This window comes from Cryptomeria japonica, chromosome 5 (assembly GCF_030272615.1).
Source record: "Cryptomeria japonica chromosome 5, Sugi_1.0, whole genome shotgun sequence".
NCBI lineage: Eukaryota > Viridiplantae > Streptophyta > Pinopsida > Cupressales > Cupressaceae > Cryptomeria > Cryptomeria japonica.
The window spans coordinates 131,767,820-131,786,686 of record NC_081409.1 but is presented as its reverse complement, the minus strand read 5'-3'; the positions used below and the strand labels follow the sequence as shown (position 1 = coordinate 131,786,686).

At 34.8% G+C, this 18,867-nt stretch overlaps 1 protein-coding gene across 1 annotated transcript; it reads left to right on the top strand.

The window, feature by feature from the left end:
- Positions 1–431: 431 nt before the first annotated feature.
- Positions 432–16,047, top strand: LOC131076610 (pyruvate kinase isozyme A, chloroplastic). Its single transcript, XM_058013879.2, has 8 exons — positions 432–1,416; positions 1,510–2,227; positions 6,877–6,967; positions 7,359–7,552; positions 7,636–7,757; positions 7,963–8,206; positions 15,035–15,269; positions 15,452–16,047. The coding sequence occupies exons 2-8, from the start codon at positions 1,640–1,642 to the stop codon at positions 15,751–15,753; spliced, it is 1,776 nt and encodes a 591-aa protein (XP_057869862.2). The 5' UTR covers positions 432–1,416; positions 1,510–1,639; the 3' UTR covers positions 15,754–16,047.
- The last annotated feature ends 2,820 nt before the right edge of the window (positions 16,048–18,867 follow it).

Here is an 18,867-nt window from a genome sequence, read left to right as displayed (position 1 = left end):
TGATATGCACGTGGCTGTCAGATTTACAGCCGTTAAACGCGTGCTTTGACTCGACAGAATTCAATTTGCCTACACGTTTTGAATAAAGATTTTCAGATTCTTGACTTGACGCGCAAGCAAATAAACCATAGTTGTGCATGTTGAATAGAAATTCCCGAAAAAGGCTCAAAGATCTGCTGTAATGGACGGCTGACATGTACTCCGAGACCCCTGGAAGCTCCACTGCACCTTAAATTGTGCGGTTACTTGAGCTTCTTTACTGAATAAATTTATTCGTCTTCGGCGTTTAAATTTGACTCTTCTTTACCATTGGCGTAGGAAGAGGAGTAGGAAGAGGAGCCGGAATAAGGAGGGACAAGCATTTACAACTGGTAAGTAATATTCTTCAGGATCCCCTGTTTTTGAGATAAATTGATTGGTTGTGGCGGAGAATTTGATAGCAGGGACTTTAATTCGTTGGAGGCTGGCGATCCACTATTTTCAACTAAAATAAAGAGGATCGGAGGCCGGGGGTCCACCTCAAACCCAACTTTTACAGCTTTTTAAGTAAATGACAGGCTTTAGGTCATGAGGAAAAAATGGTGGAGAACACAGTAAAAATGTTTCTTTTATGATATATTTATGTTAATTTTTCTATAAATTACGTTACCAATTCTCCTCTTAAAAAACAAAAACCTCAAGATCCTTTCCACAGCTTTACACCTAACAACAGAGGCACTTTAATGGCACAATGAAAACTTCCAACTGACACATCGGACAAGGAAAGAGGATCCAGATTGGAATCTACCCTAAATTCGTTGTCCAACGTGGCACGGCGGACGTCCCTAGTTCGAAACGCATCGCCCTCGCAAACGTGTTTTCTATACCAGCCGCAAAGATACCCCAGGGTTTCTGTCCCCTAGTAAAGCTATCGTTCTTTTAGTCTCCTTGGAAAACGTCGTCCGGCCATGCAACACGAGAGCTGTCGATAATAGTCAAGTCCGACGATTTGCCCTATTCTCATTCCTCTTGCTTTCCCCGCCTTCAGAAGAGCTTATATTCCACGTTAAAACCTCCGAATTTGGCTTAGAGAAGGGGAAATGCCGAGGACTTAAGCCACCTTTATTTGCTGAATACGCCGATTGCTCCCACGCAAAGTTTGCCAACAAAACGAGTTGGGGTTCACGTTTTCTGAGCCAAGATTGCATTTGGTTTTTGCAGGGTTTTCTTAGCAAAATTTGACGAGATTTGGTTCAGTCGAACTCGCATTGAAATCTGCCTTCTTGTTTTTTTAGACCTAATTCACTATTCTTTGCCTCTAAGCCAAAATTGCATTGAAACCACTTTTTTCTAGGCCAAGAAGGAGCTAAATTTGTCAATTTCTTTTTGCTCAGCCAAAGGTGTAGTCCAAACCACTTTTTCCAGGCCAAGAAAGAGGTTAGTTTGCCATTTTTTGACCCCTCAGCCAAAGTTTAGACGCGCTTTTCTAAGGGCAGGGAGTAATTAAGGTTTTTGATTTTTGTCCTGCAGCCAAAGTTGCACTCAAATCCTCTGTTTTCGGGCCAAAAGAAAAATTAAGTGTATCAATCATTTTTCTTAAGCGCTGAAATCGGCGCTTTTCAGAACCCAAAAGAGCTGTATTTACCAGTTTTAATTATTGATGGCACAATTGATGCAGAACTTACTCATGGCCTCCAAATCCCCGGTAAAAAATGCAATCCCTTCCATTTCATCCTTCGGAGGAGTCCATTCCTTGCCATTTCAGGTCAAGCTTAATAAATTGAACAGAACGAAACTCCGCCATACAGCACTGAAGAAAAACAAGGTTTATGCAGTTCTTGAGATGGATGCATCTGCAGTTATTTCAGACACAGAGGACATCGAGGGTAGACATAATGTTATAAGGAGTAAGAATTCTGTAATGCCCTCTTCTGTTATTGAGGTGGACAGTGTAACTGAGCTCGATTTGAAAGAAAATGGGTTCCGAAGCACGAGAAGGACAAAGCTGGTGTGCACCGTGGGACCGGCTTGTTGTAGTTTTGAGCAGCTGGAAGCTCTGGCTATGGGGGGCATGAACGTTGCGAGGATTAATATGTGCCATGGCACTAGAGAATGGCACCGGGATGTAATCCGGATTGTCAGGAAACTCAATCTAGAGAAAGGGTATGCAGTGGCTATCATGATGGACACAGAGGGAAGTGAGATCCATATGGGAGATTTTGATGGTGCTCCTTCCGTCAAAGTTGAGGTATTTTTGTTAAGCTTCTTGTTCTATTTTCTTAAACCCAAATTTTGAACTTTCTAATTCCTGGGGTTTTGTGACTTAAATTGTATTTTATTTCGGTTAAATCGCTGTTCAAGTGGTTAGCCAAGACCCAATTTATTCCTAGGCCTCGCAATGAGGTCGAAATTTAAGGATTGCAATTTATAGGAAATATATATACATGGAAGTGATGAATTTCCTTTATTCTCGTTTAGGAGTGATTGCTGGCTAGGCTGTGAGCTAAAACATAGCATTTGCGTTTTCTGTTATTTTTAATATTTATTTTAGCTTTGAGAATATAGACATACAGATGAAGCAGAGTCACATGAAATGGACTTAAACTCTCCTGTTGCCTCTTCCTACCAATCAGAAGAAAGAAATCACCTCAGAGCAAATAAAAGAGGTGGCACGGTTTCGGAGCACATGAGCACATTTGACTTGCATGGGTCGAGCATGTAGCTAGCATTCATTGTGAGCCATGATCAAACTTTTATTTGAGCATGATTCATTCCAATAAAGCAGGCATTGAACCTATTCTTTCCAATGGCAAATACCATGCCTGGCTAGCATGGAACCAACCTACAATCCATAGTTCTGTATGTCAGAATGAACCAACCCTGACCTACTCTACCCCTACCCTTACTATTAAAGGGAGCGGAGGGGAGGGAGCAGGGTAGCAGGGATTGTGTTGGATTAGGTTTGGGTAATTGAGAAACTCTTTCTGATTCAGTAGCTTCCTATATGTATTGAACAACCAACTACTTATATTCTAGACTAAACAACCCACACCCACCTGTACACCTACCTGCACTGTAGGTTAGGGGGTTAGATATTAAGTTGTCCACCCAAAACTTAGTTTGTTTGAAATTTTGAATCTTTCCTAGCTTTTTTTCAGTTGGAACTTTTTGAAAAGAACTAAAAGACAGGAATTCTATGTAATTTTCTGTGCAATATCACACGGAAAGCACACTTTTTGTGTCACCCTTTTTCTGAGATTTGTAATTGGCCTATAGACAAAAGCTTAATTCTACTAAAAAATGTGTGTCAGAGCCCAAATGACTAACTGATCTCCATTTCATTTCCCGAGTCTAACTAGATGAAGATGGTAAGACAAAGTATCAGAATTCTAAACAGTGTAAATGAAAATTTTATATACGGCATACACCCACACTGACCCATGTGTGATGAGCACGGATGGATGTTACTTCCATTGTGTTTCTACACCCACATTGATGTCTTATGTTGGGTCTCTCAAATCCATTGGTAGTAATTTGACATGTTTTGTGCCAGCATTCCATGAGGATGCATACCTGGGGCTTGAAGTGACATTCCAGACCTCTTGGGAACTTGGAGGGGATGGATTTTCTAAATATTGGACAGCCTGTTCCATTTGGTTTATAAAAATAAAAAGGGTTGTTTTTTTAAGAAAAAATACTGAAAACCCCTTAAAAGTTAGATGTGGGAGGATTATTGTTGCAAATTCAGCACATTGTATTTAATTATAAAAATTGCAGCCGCTTTTAGTTTGTTTAAGTTATTAAAATAGCTATCCACCTGCTGTTCCCTGACCATCCCCTTGTCCTCAAAATTCGTGAAAATTTTTGCTATCTCTGAATTTTGGGAAAATTTTAGACATCCATGTCCCTTCATTTCAGAAAATTAAAAAAAACAAGTGCTTTGCTCAATTTTTGAGCTGTTGGTTGCAAATTTGTTATTGTTTGTCGTTGGAATAGTCTACATTTTTAGTGATTGCTTCTTATTTGTTATTTGCTTTCTGTCATCTGATTGTATCTGTACTGGCAAAAAATGTGATTATTTGTCAGAGTACCTCTTCTTTCCATTTTGTAGCATTGCTCAAAAGTGCTTGAAAGGATTTTTCATTCTAAAGTCCTGTTCCATGCAATTATTATCGTTATTATTATTTTTCTGTATCTGCAGGTAGTTTGGATTTCTCTCAGGTTTGTTTCTTCTGTTTGTTAGGTTAATATAATCTATTTTGATTTTCATATGGTTGCTTTTGTGTGCTGGATTCTGTCAATCTGCTTTGTGAAATAATAAGAACTTTTCTCTTACTAAAAGCTGCTTTTTCACTTCTTAAACCTTTTTAAACAATTTGTGGTTTAGGAATTTATTTTAATCAAGATTCTATCTATATGATATTCTTGACATATAGATCTGTTCAACCGTCAAAGCTTTCCTTTATTTGCATTTGCTAGCAAACCAAACTTAATTTGATGTATACTCCTAAATTGGAAAAGTATCTTGACATATAAATCTGAGCAAACCTCAAAGCTTTCCTTTATTTGCATTTGGCAGCAAATCAAACATAATTTGATGTATACACTGCTGAATTAAATGTTGACCAAAAGCATTTATTGAGCCCGAGATCTTAGTTATTGCTTCTGCCAATTGAAAACTATCTATATTTATGCAAGTGTGGAGGTTTTTTTTCCTACCTTTCATTTGCTATTTTTAGACTGATTATTTATATAAACTATAAAGCTTTCAGCATCTATTATTTAATGGTTTAAATTTTGGTTGTCTAACTCGAATGTGAATGGGGTTGTAGAAACTTGGTTGAGACCAAAACTTTTGGCCCTTTCACACATGTGAATAATCAGAGTTCCCGTGCTTTTATGCAAGCATTTAAAATTCATCTTTACAGACTGATAGGCTGAGCTTCTTCAATTAGATGCTATATTCTGTCAAAAATTTTCTGATAATTTTCATTGCTCAGTTTGCCTTCCCAGCTCCTCTTTGAGGTCTTTGGTCAAGCTCTGCCTTACATAGTTATAAGGTGCATCGTAATAATATTTTTTCTATCAATTAAGAGGTGCATTGTACTGATATTGTTTCTATCACTTATAAGGTGCATTGTAATAATATTTTTTTTATCATGAAGAATTTCTTGCTTCAAGATTCGTACTGCATCTTTTGACTGCCCTTTCATATACCTTCCTAGATGATGAAATGTTGGTTTTGACTTGAGCTTGCTAGACATTGCAATATGTCTTTCATCATTCTTTATGTTGTCTTGCTTAGGATGGCCCAGGACTACCCCTGGGATGTTATCTAATCATATTCAACGTGCTTACTTCCCCATTCCAAATTTCAGCTTTGCACGTGTTTGCTTTGTGTGAGTGGGTATTCCTTTGAATGTGTTGGATGGTGAGCATGCAGATGAAGAAATGTTAAACAAGCTTACTCAAGCATATTCTTTTAAGTTTCGACTTTCATTAGAGACATGGCTTGTCTAAATGCAAACTTTGTCAAGTGCTTTTGAATTTTGTATAATGCTTAAAATTAAAATTCATATATATTTTGTTTTAGTAAATAAATACGCAATGCTAAGTGAAGGAGATATAGAGGATGGGAGTTGCTGAGCTTGTTTCCTTAAACCTTTTAAAAAGGTTTACACTATAAAAGTATGTTTTTATATAAATATATCCTTTAGTGTTGACCCTTACTTGCTTAAGGGAACGAATTCAATTTGCAACAAACATTATTACTATTGTTTGAGAAAAAGGGTAATCTTTGAAGTTTCATTTGCTATATATTGGAATTTCTCTTTTTTTGTTTTAGACAGTCTATTTTGTACATGTTATAGCACTTGCCTCGTCATTTTGTGACCTTACAATCTGAACTCCCACTGTTCCCTCTACATATTTCATAACTGGTATTCTTCTTGAGGTTTATATTCCTTTTAAGTCTTTTATGCCTTGCCTTTTGGAGATGAATATACTGAAAACAGGACCAGGCAATGATACACCGATATGTATCAATCTTATTCCTTTACAGTTATGCATTTTAAAGATTTTGCACAACTGAAAATAACTTTTGGCATAGAAGTTTGAGTCAGACCTGGGATAAAGCATCTACCATAAAGTTGAGATGCTTGCACATATTTGTCACATGGGATGTTAAGTGAGCTGAGACGCCACTTTCTCTGATTGAGCATGAACCCTGAAGAAGTCGTCGAGCTGAGGATTATTCATGTTAGTATATTGATAAATGCAGAATGATCATTGATAAGATTTTGTTTTATGTCCCCTTTTTTGTTTTGAGATAAGAAGTGATATATGGTATGACTTAGTCACAATTCGCTTGCTATCAGTGTTATTCTTTCATATTGAGTGGACATCCTTACTTGTCTGCAGCAGTTGGAACCTAGTGTGAACGCCCCATTTTGAATGCCTTGTACTCTTTTGTTTTTATTTTTTGTTTGTAGCAAATTAAGCGGGTTGAGAAATATATATGAATAAATCAACTTGCAAACAAGAAAGCTCATCTTATTCTTGGGCATTTTCAGTGCCTTGGTATTTATCATTTATGGCAGTCGATGTCTAGCTTTTTGACTGTTCATTTTCCACTTATTTCCTTTGAAGGTCTTCATTGATTTCAAATTATTTGTAGTTATTCAGTTCAAAAGATTCATGCATTTTTAACATATGATTTATACACAAAGTGTAGTTTATGAGGTTTGTGAACACGTGTTTTATATTTTAGAGTTTATTTGCTTGATATTTTCCTCTGTCATGGGGCCATCACCATGTGATGGCATTGGAAGTTGCTTGATAGTTTTCTTTTCTGTTATATTTTTTTCTGATCCTGTAAAATGATTTTGATCTTTCCAGGATGGTGATGTTTGGACTTTCAGTGTACGGGCTTTGAATGGGCCTCTTCCACCTAAGACAATCCATGTCAATTATGAGGGTTTTGCAGAAGGTTAGCATTTCTTCCACTTTTGATAGATTTTAGTTGGTATGTGGGATTCTAGGAAATTCTGTCAGGGAGTTGTTATCCAGTTGGCTTAATGCATGACTAGCAAAATGGGGCTTTTTTAATTAAGCCTTAAGGAACAGCTTTTGATTCTGAACTAAAATATGAGAAGTTCTTGCTGGAATGCATGTTTCATACTGGAAGTTGCACTTAGAAGTATCATGAGTAATTCTTAATTTAAATATGGTATGGAATACATGTTTCATTCCTAAAGTAAGCTTATAAATATTCTGGAAAATATTTTTCGTAGGTTACATTTATGCAATTTGCATATTTACAATTCTGCCTTTTGCTTTTATAAAATCTTCACATGACCTATTGTTTGATGACTGATCAGATGTCAAAGTCGGGGATGAACTAGTTGTAGATGGTGGCATGGTGAGGTTTGAAGTGATAGGAAAAGAAGGTCCCGACGTGAAATGCCAATGTACAGATCCTGGATTGTTACTACCACGTGCAAACCTAACATTTTGGAGGCAGGGAAAAGTGGTTCGTGAAAGGAATGCTATGCTTCCCACAATTTCTTCAAAGGTGGTTTCTTTTCACTTACATGTCACAAGTGTTTGTGTTGAGATTAAGTTTTTGCAGACCCTAATATTCATTTCATCCTGCAGGATTGGCTTGATATAGATTTTGGGATTTCTGAGGGTGTTGATTTCATTGCAATATCTTTTGTGAAGTCAGCAGATGTAATTAGACATTTGAAAAGCTATATTGCTGCTCGATCTTGTGACAGGTAAAGACTGGATTTCTAAATGGACCTCACTAATCTTCAAGAAAACAAAAATACTTGTCTGTTAGTATGGTTTTGTTCTGTTTTCATTGACAGATGTTCTGTAGTATTTGATGGTAGTTTAAAGTGTATATCTCCCACATTTAATCAACACATAAGTAAATTTGCATTTTGACATGAGTGTGCTTTGGATCCTCATTCTCTGCAGTGATATTGGTGTCATTGCTAAAATTGAAAGTGTTGACTCTCTGAAGAATCTAGAAGATATAATTAAATCATCTGATGGTGCTATGGTAGCAAGAGGAGATCTTGGTGCTCAGATTCCTTTGGAACTGGTTCCATCTGTTCAACAACAAATAGTCCAGCTATGTCGGCAACTGAACAAGCCAGTTATTGTAGCATCCCAGCTACTTGAGTCAATGATAGAGTACCCTATACCAACAAGGGCAGAGGTAATTTCATTTTAAGGATTAAACCTTATCATGTAAAATTTAACAGGAGTTTAATCTTCTCTTATAGTCTTGTAGTGGTGGAAACTATAAATATATGCTGGTTTTGTTGAGTTTAGACAATGTTTTAAAGTAGTAGCCTTTCCCTGCAAGATGCCTTTAAAACTTGGTAGGATTGCATCTACACATCCAGTGCAAGATTTTTTTAAGCATAGTAGCATTCCATTCAAATGATATAGCCAAAGTGCTAATGGAATTAAATGAACAAGGTTCAAAATGGGGAAAAAATGGCAAAAAGCAAAGCAGGGAAAATTAAAGAACGATGTAGTATTTGTAATTCAAGAAATACACTGTGCAGAGGTAAGAGTAAACATACTATAGAAAATCAAGGTGCTGGTGCTTAAAATATTTTACTTCTACCTGAGAGGTTTTATTATAAAATATTTCTCTTTTATCCAAGAGGGTTTTTGTCAAAAACAAAGACCTGGCGCTTAAATAGTAGGCTGTGCCATCATGCATCATGATATACTATTCTAGTGGCAAACCTTTTTTGGGTCTAAACTCTTGTTAAGGTTTAAAACTGACTTTTAAAACAAATCAATTAAAAATAAAATATATAAGAGAATTTAAAATGCCCTAATTCTATTCCCAAACTAAAAATTTCAGTCTATCTTTGCTTCATATTTTCTGCTTCTAAGTGCAAGAATGAGCCCCAAAAAAGATAGATAGATAGGAAATGACAATGCGGTAGATTACATCTACTCATGAATAATTGCAAGTTTGCTTCTATGCATCAATGTCTAGCAGCTCTTTGGTTTAATTGTGTTTGACTTAAAATCTTAAAGCTTTGGATTTTCCCAAATTTCTTCTGCCTTTTCTTGTGGATGATCATATATATCATTTTGTTTAGTCATATGGGTACATAAATACTCATGTTCATTGCCATAGGCCACCTTGATCTCATATTGTTTTCCTTCTCCCTTCTGAAAGATTATTACACATAATTATTAATTGTGTGGAAAATGCATGTGCTTGAATTTTCTCTGCATCATAGCACAGCAAAGCCCCTGGATTGTAAACTACTGTCCTGTAGAGTTTTCTGCTGAATTATAACACTAGATGTTTCAACTTAAAGCAGCAGATTTGATTATGAGCATTTGATATACATCATGTGAGAGCCTCTGTTCTTCAGCCTTAGGGTCATAGAATACAACTGTGAAGTTTTAAATCTTGTAATACTCCTTTTAACAAGTAAAAGTTCCTTGTTATTATGAAATTAGAAATATTTTCAAGTATGATTGTGATATTGCCTATGTTACCCCAAGTTTCTGGGTCAGATTCTTTTTTGCCATTTAAGGGGACGGGGGGTTGGCAGAGGGGATGACTATAAAAAAAATAAAGAGAAATTTCAAATATATTCATATGATAACAATGTAACATTGATAAATCTAAATTGAAATTCTAAAATTCAAATCATTCATAAATCATCATATACATTATACATACCAATTGAGTTGAAACTTGAAATTCATAAATTCATATGCATTTATAAATTTAATTTATTGAATCTGGAATCATTGTAAATATCATGCATATAATTATATCAATATCAAAATGTCCAAAGGCTGCAAGTTTCAATGTATCATATATGTCAAAAGTCTCAAACGAGTTAAAGACTCAAAACTAAAAGTAAACCCTGTTGTTTCCTCTCTTATTTCTCTCCTCCAACTGCTGCTTCTTTCTCATTTTTTGCTCTCCTCGGACAACACAATGAGAAAATTAGGGGTTTTTACCCATTCAGGGTGAGCTGCAGGTGTGGAGGCCACTTAGCAAAGGTTATAGAATGTTTTTTTTCAGTTTTTAGTTGTTATTTTTATGAAAAAAAGGGACACATCTGGGGGAGATGGCTGGCCTTCCCTGGAACGGTCAAGGGATGTCTTGGACGTCACCAGCCGTCATGGGGACAGCCGACAGCCCCCTCTGGATGTGCCTCACGTTTCTGGGTTTACGAAACGTCTCTGGCAAAAATGAAAAAACTAGGGACGGCAAGGGGACGTTTCCTGCTGTTCCCCCGTCCCTCAAATGGTTCTGTTTGCCTCCCAAATGGTGCAAAAGAGGGGGAAACATGTCCCCGGGTAACACTGGATATTGCATTTAATAGATAAAAGAAGAAACAATTAAAAAGCAATTAGAAGTAGTGTCAATGCCTACTAATCCATGCAACGGACAATTTAGCGTGCACACTATGAAATCATGCAGATTCTGTTTAATGGTTGTAATAATGATCAAAGGAAAATAAATAATGAACAATATACAATAGACAAATAAATACGATTTCCAAGAAAAACAAGAAGTCAAAAAATCAAATCAAAGGCCTTATTGAGCCGATAAAATTCCTAGCAGATGATATTTTCTCAAATCAGTTAATACTGCTTTTTGTTATCCTCTTTAATGCTTCTTTTCTAATCATGTGCAGAGATTTATCAAAATAACAATAGTAAAGATGATACAAAACAGATAATTATTTGTTTAAACTTAAAGTAAAATAGTTTATAGGAATCAGGGATGGGACAGGAAGGGGGTAAGAGAGAAACCAAGAGGAATGGGTTCATGCACACAATTTAAAAAAAATATGAACAGTGTTCAGAGGATACTAAGTTCTATTTAAATTTCTGAAATACAAAATATTACAAGATTTATAATTGAATGATAAAAATCTTTACAATAATTTACAAATATTTTACAGTATTTATGTTCAAGTAAGACTGTAAGACTTAGAAATCAAGCTGTTTCACTTGCTCTTGAACAAGATTGAATTAAATAAACTCAATTCCATGAGTTTCTCTAGAGGATTGTTTTCCGTATCACTAGAGTTCATATGTCTTGCAATTTCCAAAATAATTACTTCTCTTAACAGTAATAATTTGTGATAATCCCACTTTAGATATGTTGCCTGCAATAGTTGAATAATTTTGTGGGCCTCATGGCAGAAGCTCATGGCTATTGAGAATTCCCTCTTAATGTAACTTTGTTGTTGCAAGAAAGTTGCAAATGCAAACCAAGCTATGGTCTAGTTTATTAGCACATGCTAGTAAAATGGAATACTCCTCTTTCTCCTTGCAATCCATTGATAAAGCCTATGTACATGGACCCTTCTCAATGTTTTCTCTTCATACATGTACCTCTTTAGCCTTTGATAAGAAAATTCTTTACTTCAAAACATGTAAAAAATTTAAATTCCAAAACAAAATAGGTACTTGCACACTAGTATTTTTCTTTAATTCTGTTACTCTCTTCAACTAATTACTAACATAGGAGGAAAATATCCATGTAATTTATGGCTTATTTCATAAACTTCTACAGGAAGTTTTCTAACTGTTAAGAGAAATTTCCCAAAAATGCATTGAGACACTAGGAGGCGTCTGTTTAAGTCTTCTGATGTTTGGAGTTATCCTATACTTATCTGAGATAGGGACACGTTTATGAGACAAGAGACAAGTACCTGCTTAATTACAGAACTCAAAACTGAAGACATCTGGCACCAAGATCAAGATTCTTCTTCCAGATCATGTTTGACATAAACTGCCTGTATAGCTAATATTGTATAAATGCTCAAGTTTAACCTATTTAACATGAAACCTGACTAGTATAGGTCAAAATTCATTTGCTTTCACTAGTCCATTTGATACACTACTCAATGCTCATAAAGGTTGAAACCTTATTGATGGTAACTTTACTAAATGCATGCAAGATAACAGAATCTGGAGATAAATAAATATAACCTTCAGAATTAAATAAGTTAATAACAATTGCAAGAGAAGATACCATATTTTCTGGAACTCATATAAATGTCTGAAAATGCCATTCCTTGCAAAATTGTATGATATAATATTAGAAACAAGAGAAGAATTGATTGTAGTAATGATCTAATGTGAAATCATTCAAGAAGGAGATCACTTGTTTTTAACTCTGATATTTGGTAGAAAGTTTCTCTTCTTCATCAAAGAGTCACCCGCTCATTCAAAAAATTGTATATCGACATTGGTCTGTAATATGGACTATCAAGTCATTAAGTCATTAATTTTTAAAAAATATTTATCTTGTTCTTTCAGGTTTTGCTTAATCATGCTTTCTTTGTGTCCATTTAAGGATTTCTGTTGCAATGATATGACTAAAATGTGCACATTTATATCAGTTCTCTACTTAGAGATTTATTTGGTGCAACGAGCTTATGACATTCTGTGATATGGCAAACAATTTGACAAAAAATGTCACTGTTCAATATATAACATTGTGTAGGGTAAGCTTGGTGCAATATGGTTGATCATTATGCCCCAATACTGCTAGAGTTATCGACTTTTAACTTCGGTTGCACTCTTGTAAGTGCCCTATCATTACAATGCAAGCCACTGGACTAGTGAACCAAATGTTAGGGCACACTTTAGTACAAAGTTTGTAGAGAAAATGGAGGTGATTATCAATCTTTGATATTATTAAAACTTGACTTCTACCTTGAGGTGTCTCATTGTGGCTTATAGGAATTCGTGTATGTTCATGTTTGCCATAAAAATAGCCTCTATTAGTTGTCCCCATGCCTGCTACAAGGTGCCCAGTTACGCATGAGAGAATAGAACCTGAGCTCAGAATACAAAATTTATCAATTTCTACAGTTTGCCCCTAGCTCTTTGGATTCAATTTTCTTATACTTAATCCTTGCACTTTTTCAAGTCTTAGTTTAAAACTCAGACACTGTTTGCTTATGTTAGCTGGGCTCATACATTGCTGTTGTTTCATGAATATATATTGTGTAGTCAGCTTAATCTAAGGTTTCATTAGGAAGTCAACACTTGAAAGGAAGCAAAGCCAATTTAAATAGGTTTCAAACCAAATTGAAAGGGATTGATTCTGGAATTGAAATGTTAGGTTCATTTGCAAGTTGGGATTAAGTTAAGAGCTTCATAGTTGATGTTGGAACCCTTCTCTTTTTGGCATCCAATAGTATATAATTTTTCCTATGCATTCTGCAAGATTTAATGCCTTCAAAATTTGGGAAGGTTTACCTGTACTAACTAAACAGTTATCAAATTTATTTCCAGAAATGGAGTGAGCATTATGCTCAAAAGGGATGATGAATCTGAAAGTTATCAATGTGGCCTTAGAGTAGTTTGAGTTCTATAATTAGCTTCCCACATTGCTAAATTGGAGGGAACATTAAGAATATCGAGTGGTAGGAAACGAAATTCTTTTTTATTTTTAATTGGTAAAGCAACAAAATTAAAATGGATCTCTTAACCACATAAAAAAGGAGCCACACAACACAAATTAAAACTGGGATGTTGGCATATATCAATCAAGTATTTAGACTTAAGATATAATCAGCAGCCAACAATGAAAAAAATCCAATTATGGGTACAGCACGTACCAGACAACAATACTAGATAAAAAAATAACAGTAAAACTATGGCATAGCGTCATTACCAAATAAAAGGGCATACTAGTTGTACACGCACAGCACGTCCCAGACAACAATACTAGATTAAAAAATAACAGTAAAACTATGGCCTAGCGTCATTACCAAATAAAAGGGCATACTAGTTGTATATTCTCTATAATTGCTGCTTTCTGCAGCAGCAGCCGACAAGAAAATTAACCATTCAAATTGAGTTTCTTGGAACAACCTTTCTTCCAAAGAACTGGTTCTTGAAAAGACTTGCTTGCATAAGAATTTCCACCCACATTCATTCTAATTGCTAACAAAAATTGCAAAAATTCCTTCTGATTCCGATCCACATGCATCTTTTAATCTTTTAATGCTTTACTGAGGGTGCCCTTGAAATATGCCCAAAAGCATTCCTTACCTTCATCTTGGGATTTATATGCACAGTGAAATCGACCAGTTGCCATTTATTTCTGTAATTTTAATGCTTCTGGGAAATTAAAACTGTGTTTTGTTTTACTTTCTCTTTGTTCTGTTGTCTTCTTTCAGGATCATCTTTATGACATACGATATTCTGCATTTTCTTCTAGCATATTAAGTTTGTTCTCTTAATTTCATGAGAGTGAGGGATGACAATTATGGCTTTGAACTAAATAAATACTTCACAAAACATACAGAGTTTATCTAGAAACACTTGCATGCTATATGGACTGTGGAAGACTCATGCCTACTTTTATGAATGATTGTTTATGAACTTCACATTCCCTTTTATGAAGACTGGCAATTTTCTTGTCTATTAACATTATATTTTATGATGTTAAACATCCTCCTTTGTTGCGCTAACATCTCAGAGGTGTTTGTGAGCTTTGCCAGTGTTTCCTTGCCTCCTGATTATTCCTAATGGAAATGTTCGAAATATGGAAGCTGGTTCTAAATACTGTGGCATATACTTAATTGAGGACTTAGTTCCACATCGATATTTGTCTATCTAGAAATTGAAAAAATGCATTCAAAAAGAAAATTTACTGGGTGGGTCGCACATTTATAGTAATTGTTAGCGAAGGAAAGTTTAAGCGACTGCACACTTTAAAATATTTGCCAATCTAGAAGAAGGCATTGGGTGTGCAAGACACAGGAATGATGTTTTATAATTTGCTGTGTGATACGGGAACTAACATCACTTGAAGGTGCTTGTGTGCTTTGTGGGTTGTCTTGTCTTATTGCTAATTCAAATATTAAAGAAGTTACAAATTTGTTTTAAGTACTGTGACATACCCCTTGATGATTTAGTGCGACATTAACTTTTTATCTATCAAGATATTTGGTACTGAATTTTCTCATTATAATATGAATCACTCTCGGTTGAAGTTTGAACTTCACTCTTTTGTATCTAGGTTGCCGATGTGTCAGAAGCAGTAAAGCAGCGTGCTGATGCATTGATGCTTTCTGGTGAGTCAGCTATGGGTCAATTCCCAGAGAAAGCTCTAGGTGTGCTTAGAAGTGTAAGCCTACGCATTGAACATTGTTGCCGTGAAGAAAAGCAGTATGAGTCCATGCCCCTTCCAGACCTTGCTTCATCAGTTGAAGCTAGCATCTCTGAAGGGATTTGTAATTCTGCTGCCCAAATGGGTAAGTGGATTGTGGGTGTACCTAGTTTTGTAAGAACTATTTAGGTGCTTCTGATTTTGATTTCAAAGACTAGAATGAGATGTACGGATAGAAGTAATAGTAAAATGAAATTGCTTCAACAAATGCAAAGGATTTGAACAAATTTAAATTTTACTCATTATACTCAAATACTTTTGTTTCAGCCAACAAACTGGGAGCAGACGCTATCTTTGTGTACACAAGACCCGGGCGCATGGGATCTCTTTTGTCACGATGTCGTCCAGACTGTCCAATATTTGCTTTCACAAATTCAACGAGTGTGCGGCGGCGCTTGAATCTTCAATGGGGTCTTATTCCTTTTAGACTGGATTTCTCCGATGATATGGAGAGTAACATCAATCGGACATTTGCTTTGCTAAAAGCCAGAGGTATGATAAAGTCAGGGGATTTGGTGATAGCCGTTTCAGATATGTTGCAGTCTATCCAGGTTATGAATGTTCCATAAACTGTTACTCAAGGACAATCTTTTTTGGCCGGTGAAGATCTTTCCATTCTTTCTTAAGATCTCATATCTTTATTATTTCATTGCCATTCTCCAAGCCTATCTTTTAATGGCAAATTATTTGTGTCTTGTAAGTTGGTTAGGTGAATAAGTGGTGTATGTCTTATTTCCTACAGATATAAAAAGGATTCTAGTTGAATGATTAACAGATCTGGTTTAATGAGCTTCAGTGAAGCTAAAAGTCTATTCAAGGTGACATTTTTTCAAGATTTAAGTAAAAAAAACTCATTACTGCAATTCTTATGGAGGCGTATTACATGCGTTGATTTTCAAACATTTAGTTGTGCAATCAATTACCTAATAAAAAATAAATAAATTTGCAATTTTCTCACAATCTGTATAAATTATCTCATCAAAAGGCTCAAGGGCTTAAATATCAGATGGATGTTTGTAGTTTGCCACAAGAAACCTTGCACCCTCCAGCTATTATATCGTTGTGTAGATTTCAGCTTTTCATAGATGGCGATTCACTGACCTCCCTTTTTTAATGTCGAAACAACAAATATATACGTCATATTTTTACACAAGCCAAAATTTGGCCACGAAGCACCGTAAGTGTATAACAAATCTGTATTAGCCACTTTTCTGTAAAAAAAAATTTGAATTCATGTGTAAATAGATTAAATTTTCATAGCCATTTTGGAGTATGAACATTATTACAGTGGACTATTTTTGGCGTACAAAATTTTGAACTCAAGCACCAAATTTTCTAAGGGTTGGGATATTTCTCTCGATGGCAAATTGCAAGAAAACTTATTATCCTTGGATAACAATCGTAAGGGCAAAGAGAAGCTTGATGATCCCAAATCTGCAACAGTATGCCCATAACCTATACACCTTCACATTGGACCTGCAAGTATCTTGAGGAAAGATAGGATTGATGGAAAACTAGGGAGCTTTTCTATAAAACAAAACCTTGATTGCCTTGGATCATATTGGAAATAAAAACATGAGAGGAAAGAAGGGATGAGAATAGGTTTTTATAGCAAGGTAATAAAAAAATATAGTGGTGTACAGTACTCATGAATCTCACTTAATTTTGGTGGCAAAATAAATGGACACCCCCACAAAATATAGTGGCTATTGTAAAAATGTGTGTGAAAAAGTGGTAATCTATAAGTTGTAAGACACAAACACTTCAATAAGTAATTGCATGCATGGTTAGACAAATATAGCTAATGAATGTAAAAACCATAATAAATCTACTTATTGCCTCCTAAAAGATGTGAGTATAGACTTGCTCTCAGATTTATCTAAGCAATTCATTGATTAGATTACACAAGACGAAAGATTTAATCTATATGAGCACAAAATTAAGTTAAATGAGTGCAAGATTAAGTTAGATGATACAAAATTAAGCAATGATTATCAAACTATATGATTCTAATGAGGCTAACATGATTAAACTAATATGCAACAAAAACTAAGATGCAACAATCTCAATACACAATATTCTCAATGACTCTAGAATAAAAACAACATAACAATAATAAATCTCCATGGTGTCTTGATTGAGAGATGAAAATTTGAATTTATAGAGAATTTAAAGAGAGACCAACGGTTAAGATTGATTAATGATGAACGGTTGAGATTCCTCAAGAGAAAGCACAATCTAGGTGAATTGAAATGATTGGGTGCTTTGATTCATTTTCAGAGGAGATAAGATTGAGTTGATCTTGAAATAAATTTAATAAAGCTTGATTTAATGCATTTGGATTATAAGTTTGAGTTTGCATTGGAGATAAAATCAATTAAAGTCATGCATTTGAGATAAAATTAGTTAATTCCATGCATATTTCTTTTATTTGCTCAAGATTTGTTTTATTAGAAAAAGTCATTTTAATGCAATTGAATCTCCTTTTTCAACATTGCTTTGAGTTTAAATTTAGAGAAAATTATTTATTCAATTTAATTGTTATTCTTGCCTTTCTGAAATTTCTCAAGTTATCTCAAATTAGAAAAAAAAAAATCTCAAGTTGATTTCTTTTCTCAATTTAATTCCTTTTTTTTTGCAAATTAATTCCTTTTTGATGATTTAATGGCAAATTGATTTATTAATTAAATATGCTAGGATATTTAATTAAATAAATAGGATAATTGATTAAAATGATTTACTTGGAATGATTAATTAATTAAATAAACATTTAATTGATTTAGAATGATTTATTTGCCATGTGACATTGATGATTTATGAATTAATTAATTAGATGCTCGAGATTGATTTAATTGCCTTTGGTTAGGATCTTGGTGGTAGTTGAGATTAGGGGCCCATGGTTTAGATCACCATTTTTAGGGTATTATAGACACACCCACGAAACAAGAGACATGTATAATGTTGCAAATGTCTTTGAATGCTAGAAGGTTCAAATTCGTCAAGGAAGTTAATGGGGTCATTCTAAAGTGGGTGGAAATGGTCCCATGTCTTTGTAATCAACGATGGAAAATTGTTTAGGCTAACAAGTGGCAAACAAGGGTCTGCAAAATTAGATGTTACGTGAGCAATGATGAGGATGACCAACCAAGGATAAATAAGATTATAAAAATTTCTAAACACATACGGAATAAAAACGTAAAGCACAAGGGCTAAACATGGATTAATAATAAGGTTAGAGAAGGCTTGAACGAGGGCTGAAAATATACATTAAAGTGAACATTTAAATTGAGTGAAAAAACATGGTAAAAAAATGTGAAGAATATACAATTTGTATTATTATATTTTGTCCCTATTTGAGCACATTAATGTCTCTAAAGAGGAGGATAAAGAGAGTTTACATACTAGAATAACTTCCTCTAATTTTGAGAGTATAATAATGCAATTTGTTATATATCTTTACAATAGTTATAGGAACTTAACCAAAATAAACATAAATAACATGCTTACCACAACACAATGATTACATGGGAAAAATTCGTTCGAAATTTTTTTCTTGGAATCCAAAATCTGTCCAACATATCATTCAAAAATCAATAACATTTACAATATATTTGTAGAGTAGGCTTTTCATAAGAGTATCACGAACCATAGATCCAATGGCAACTCATAAGCTAGTAGACACA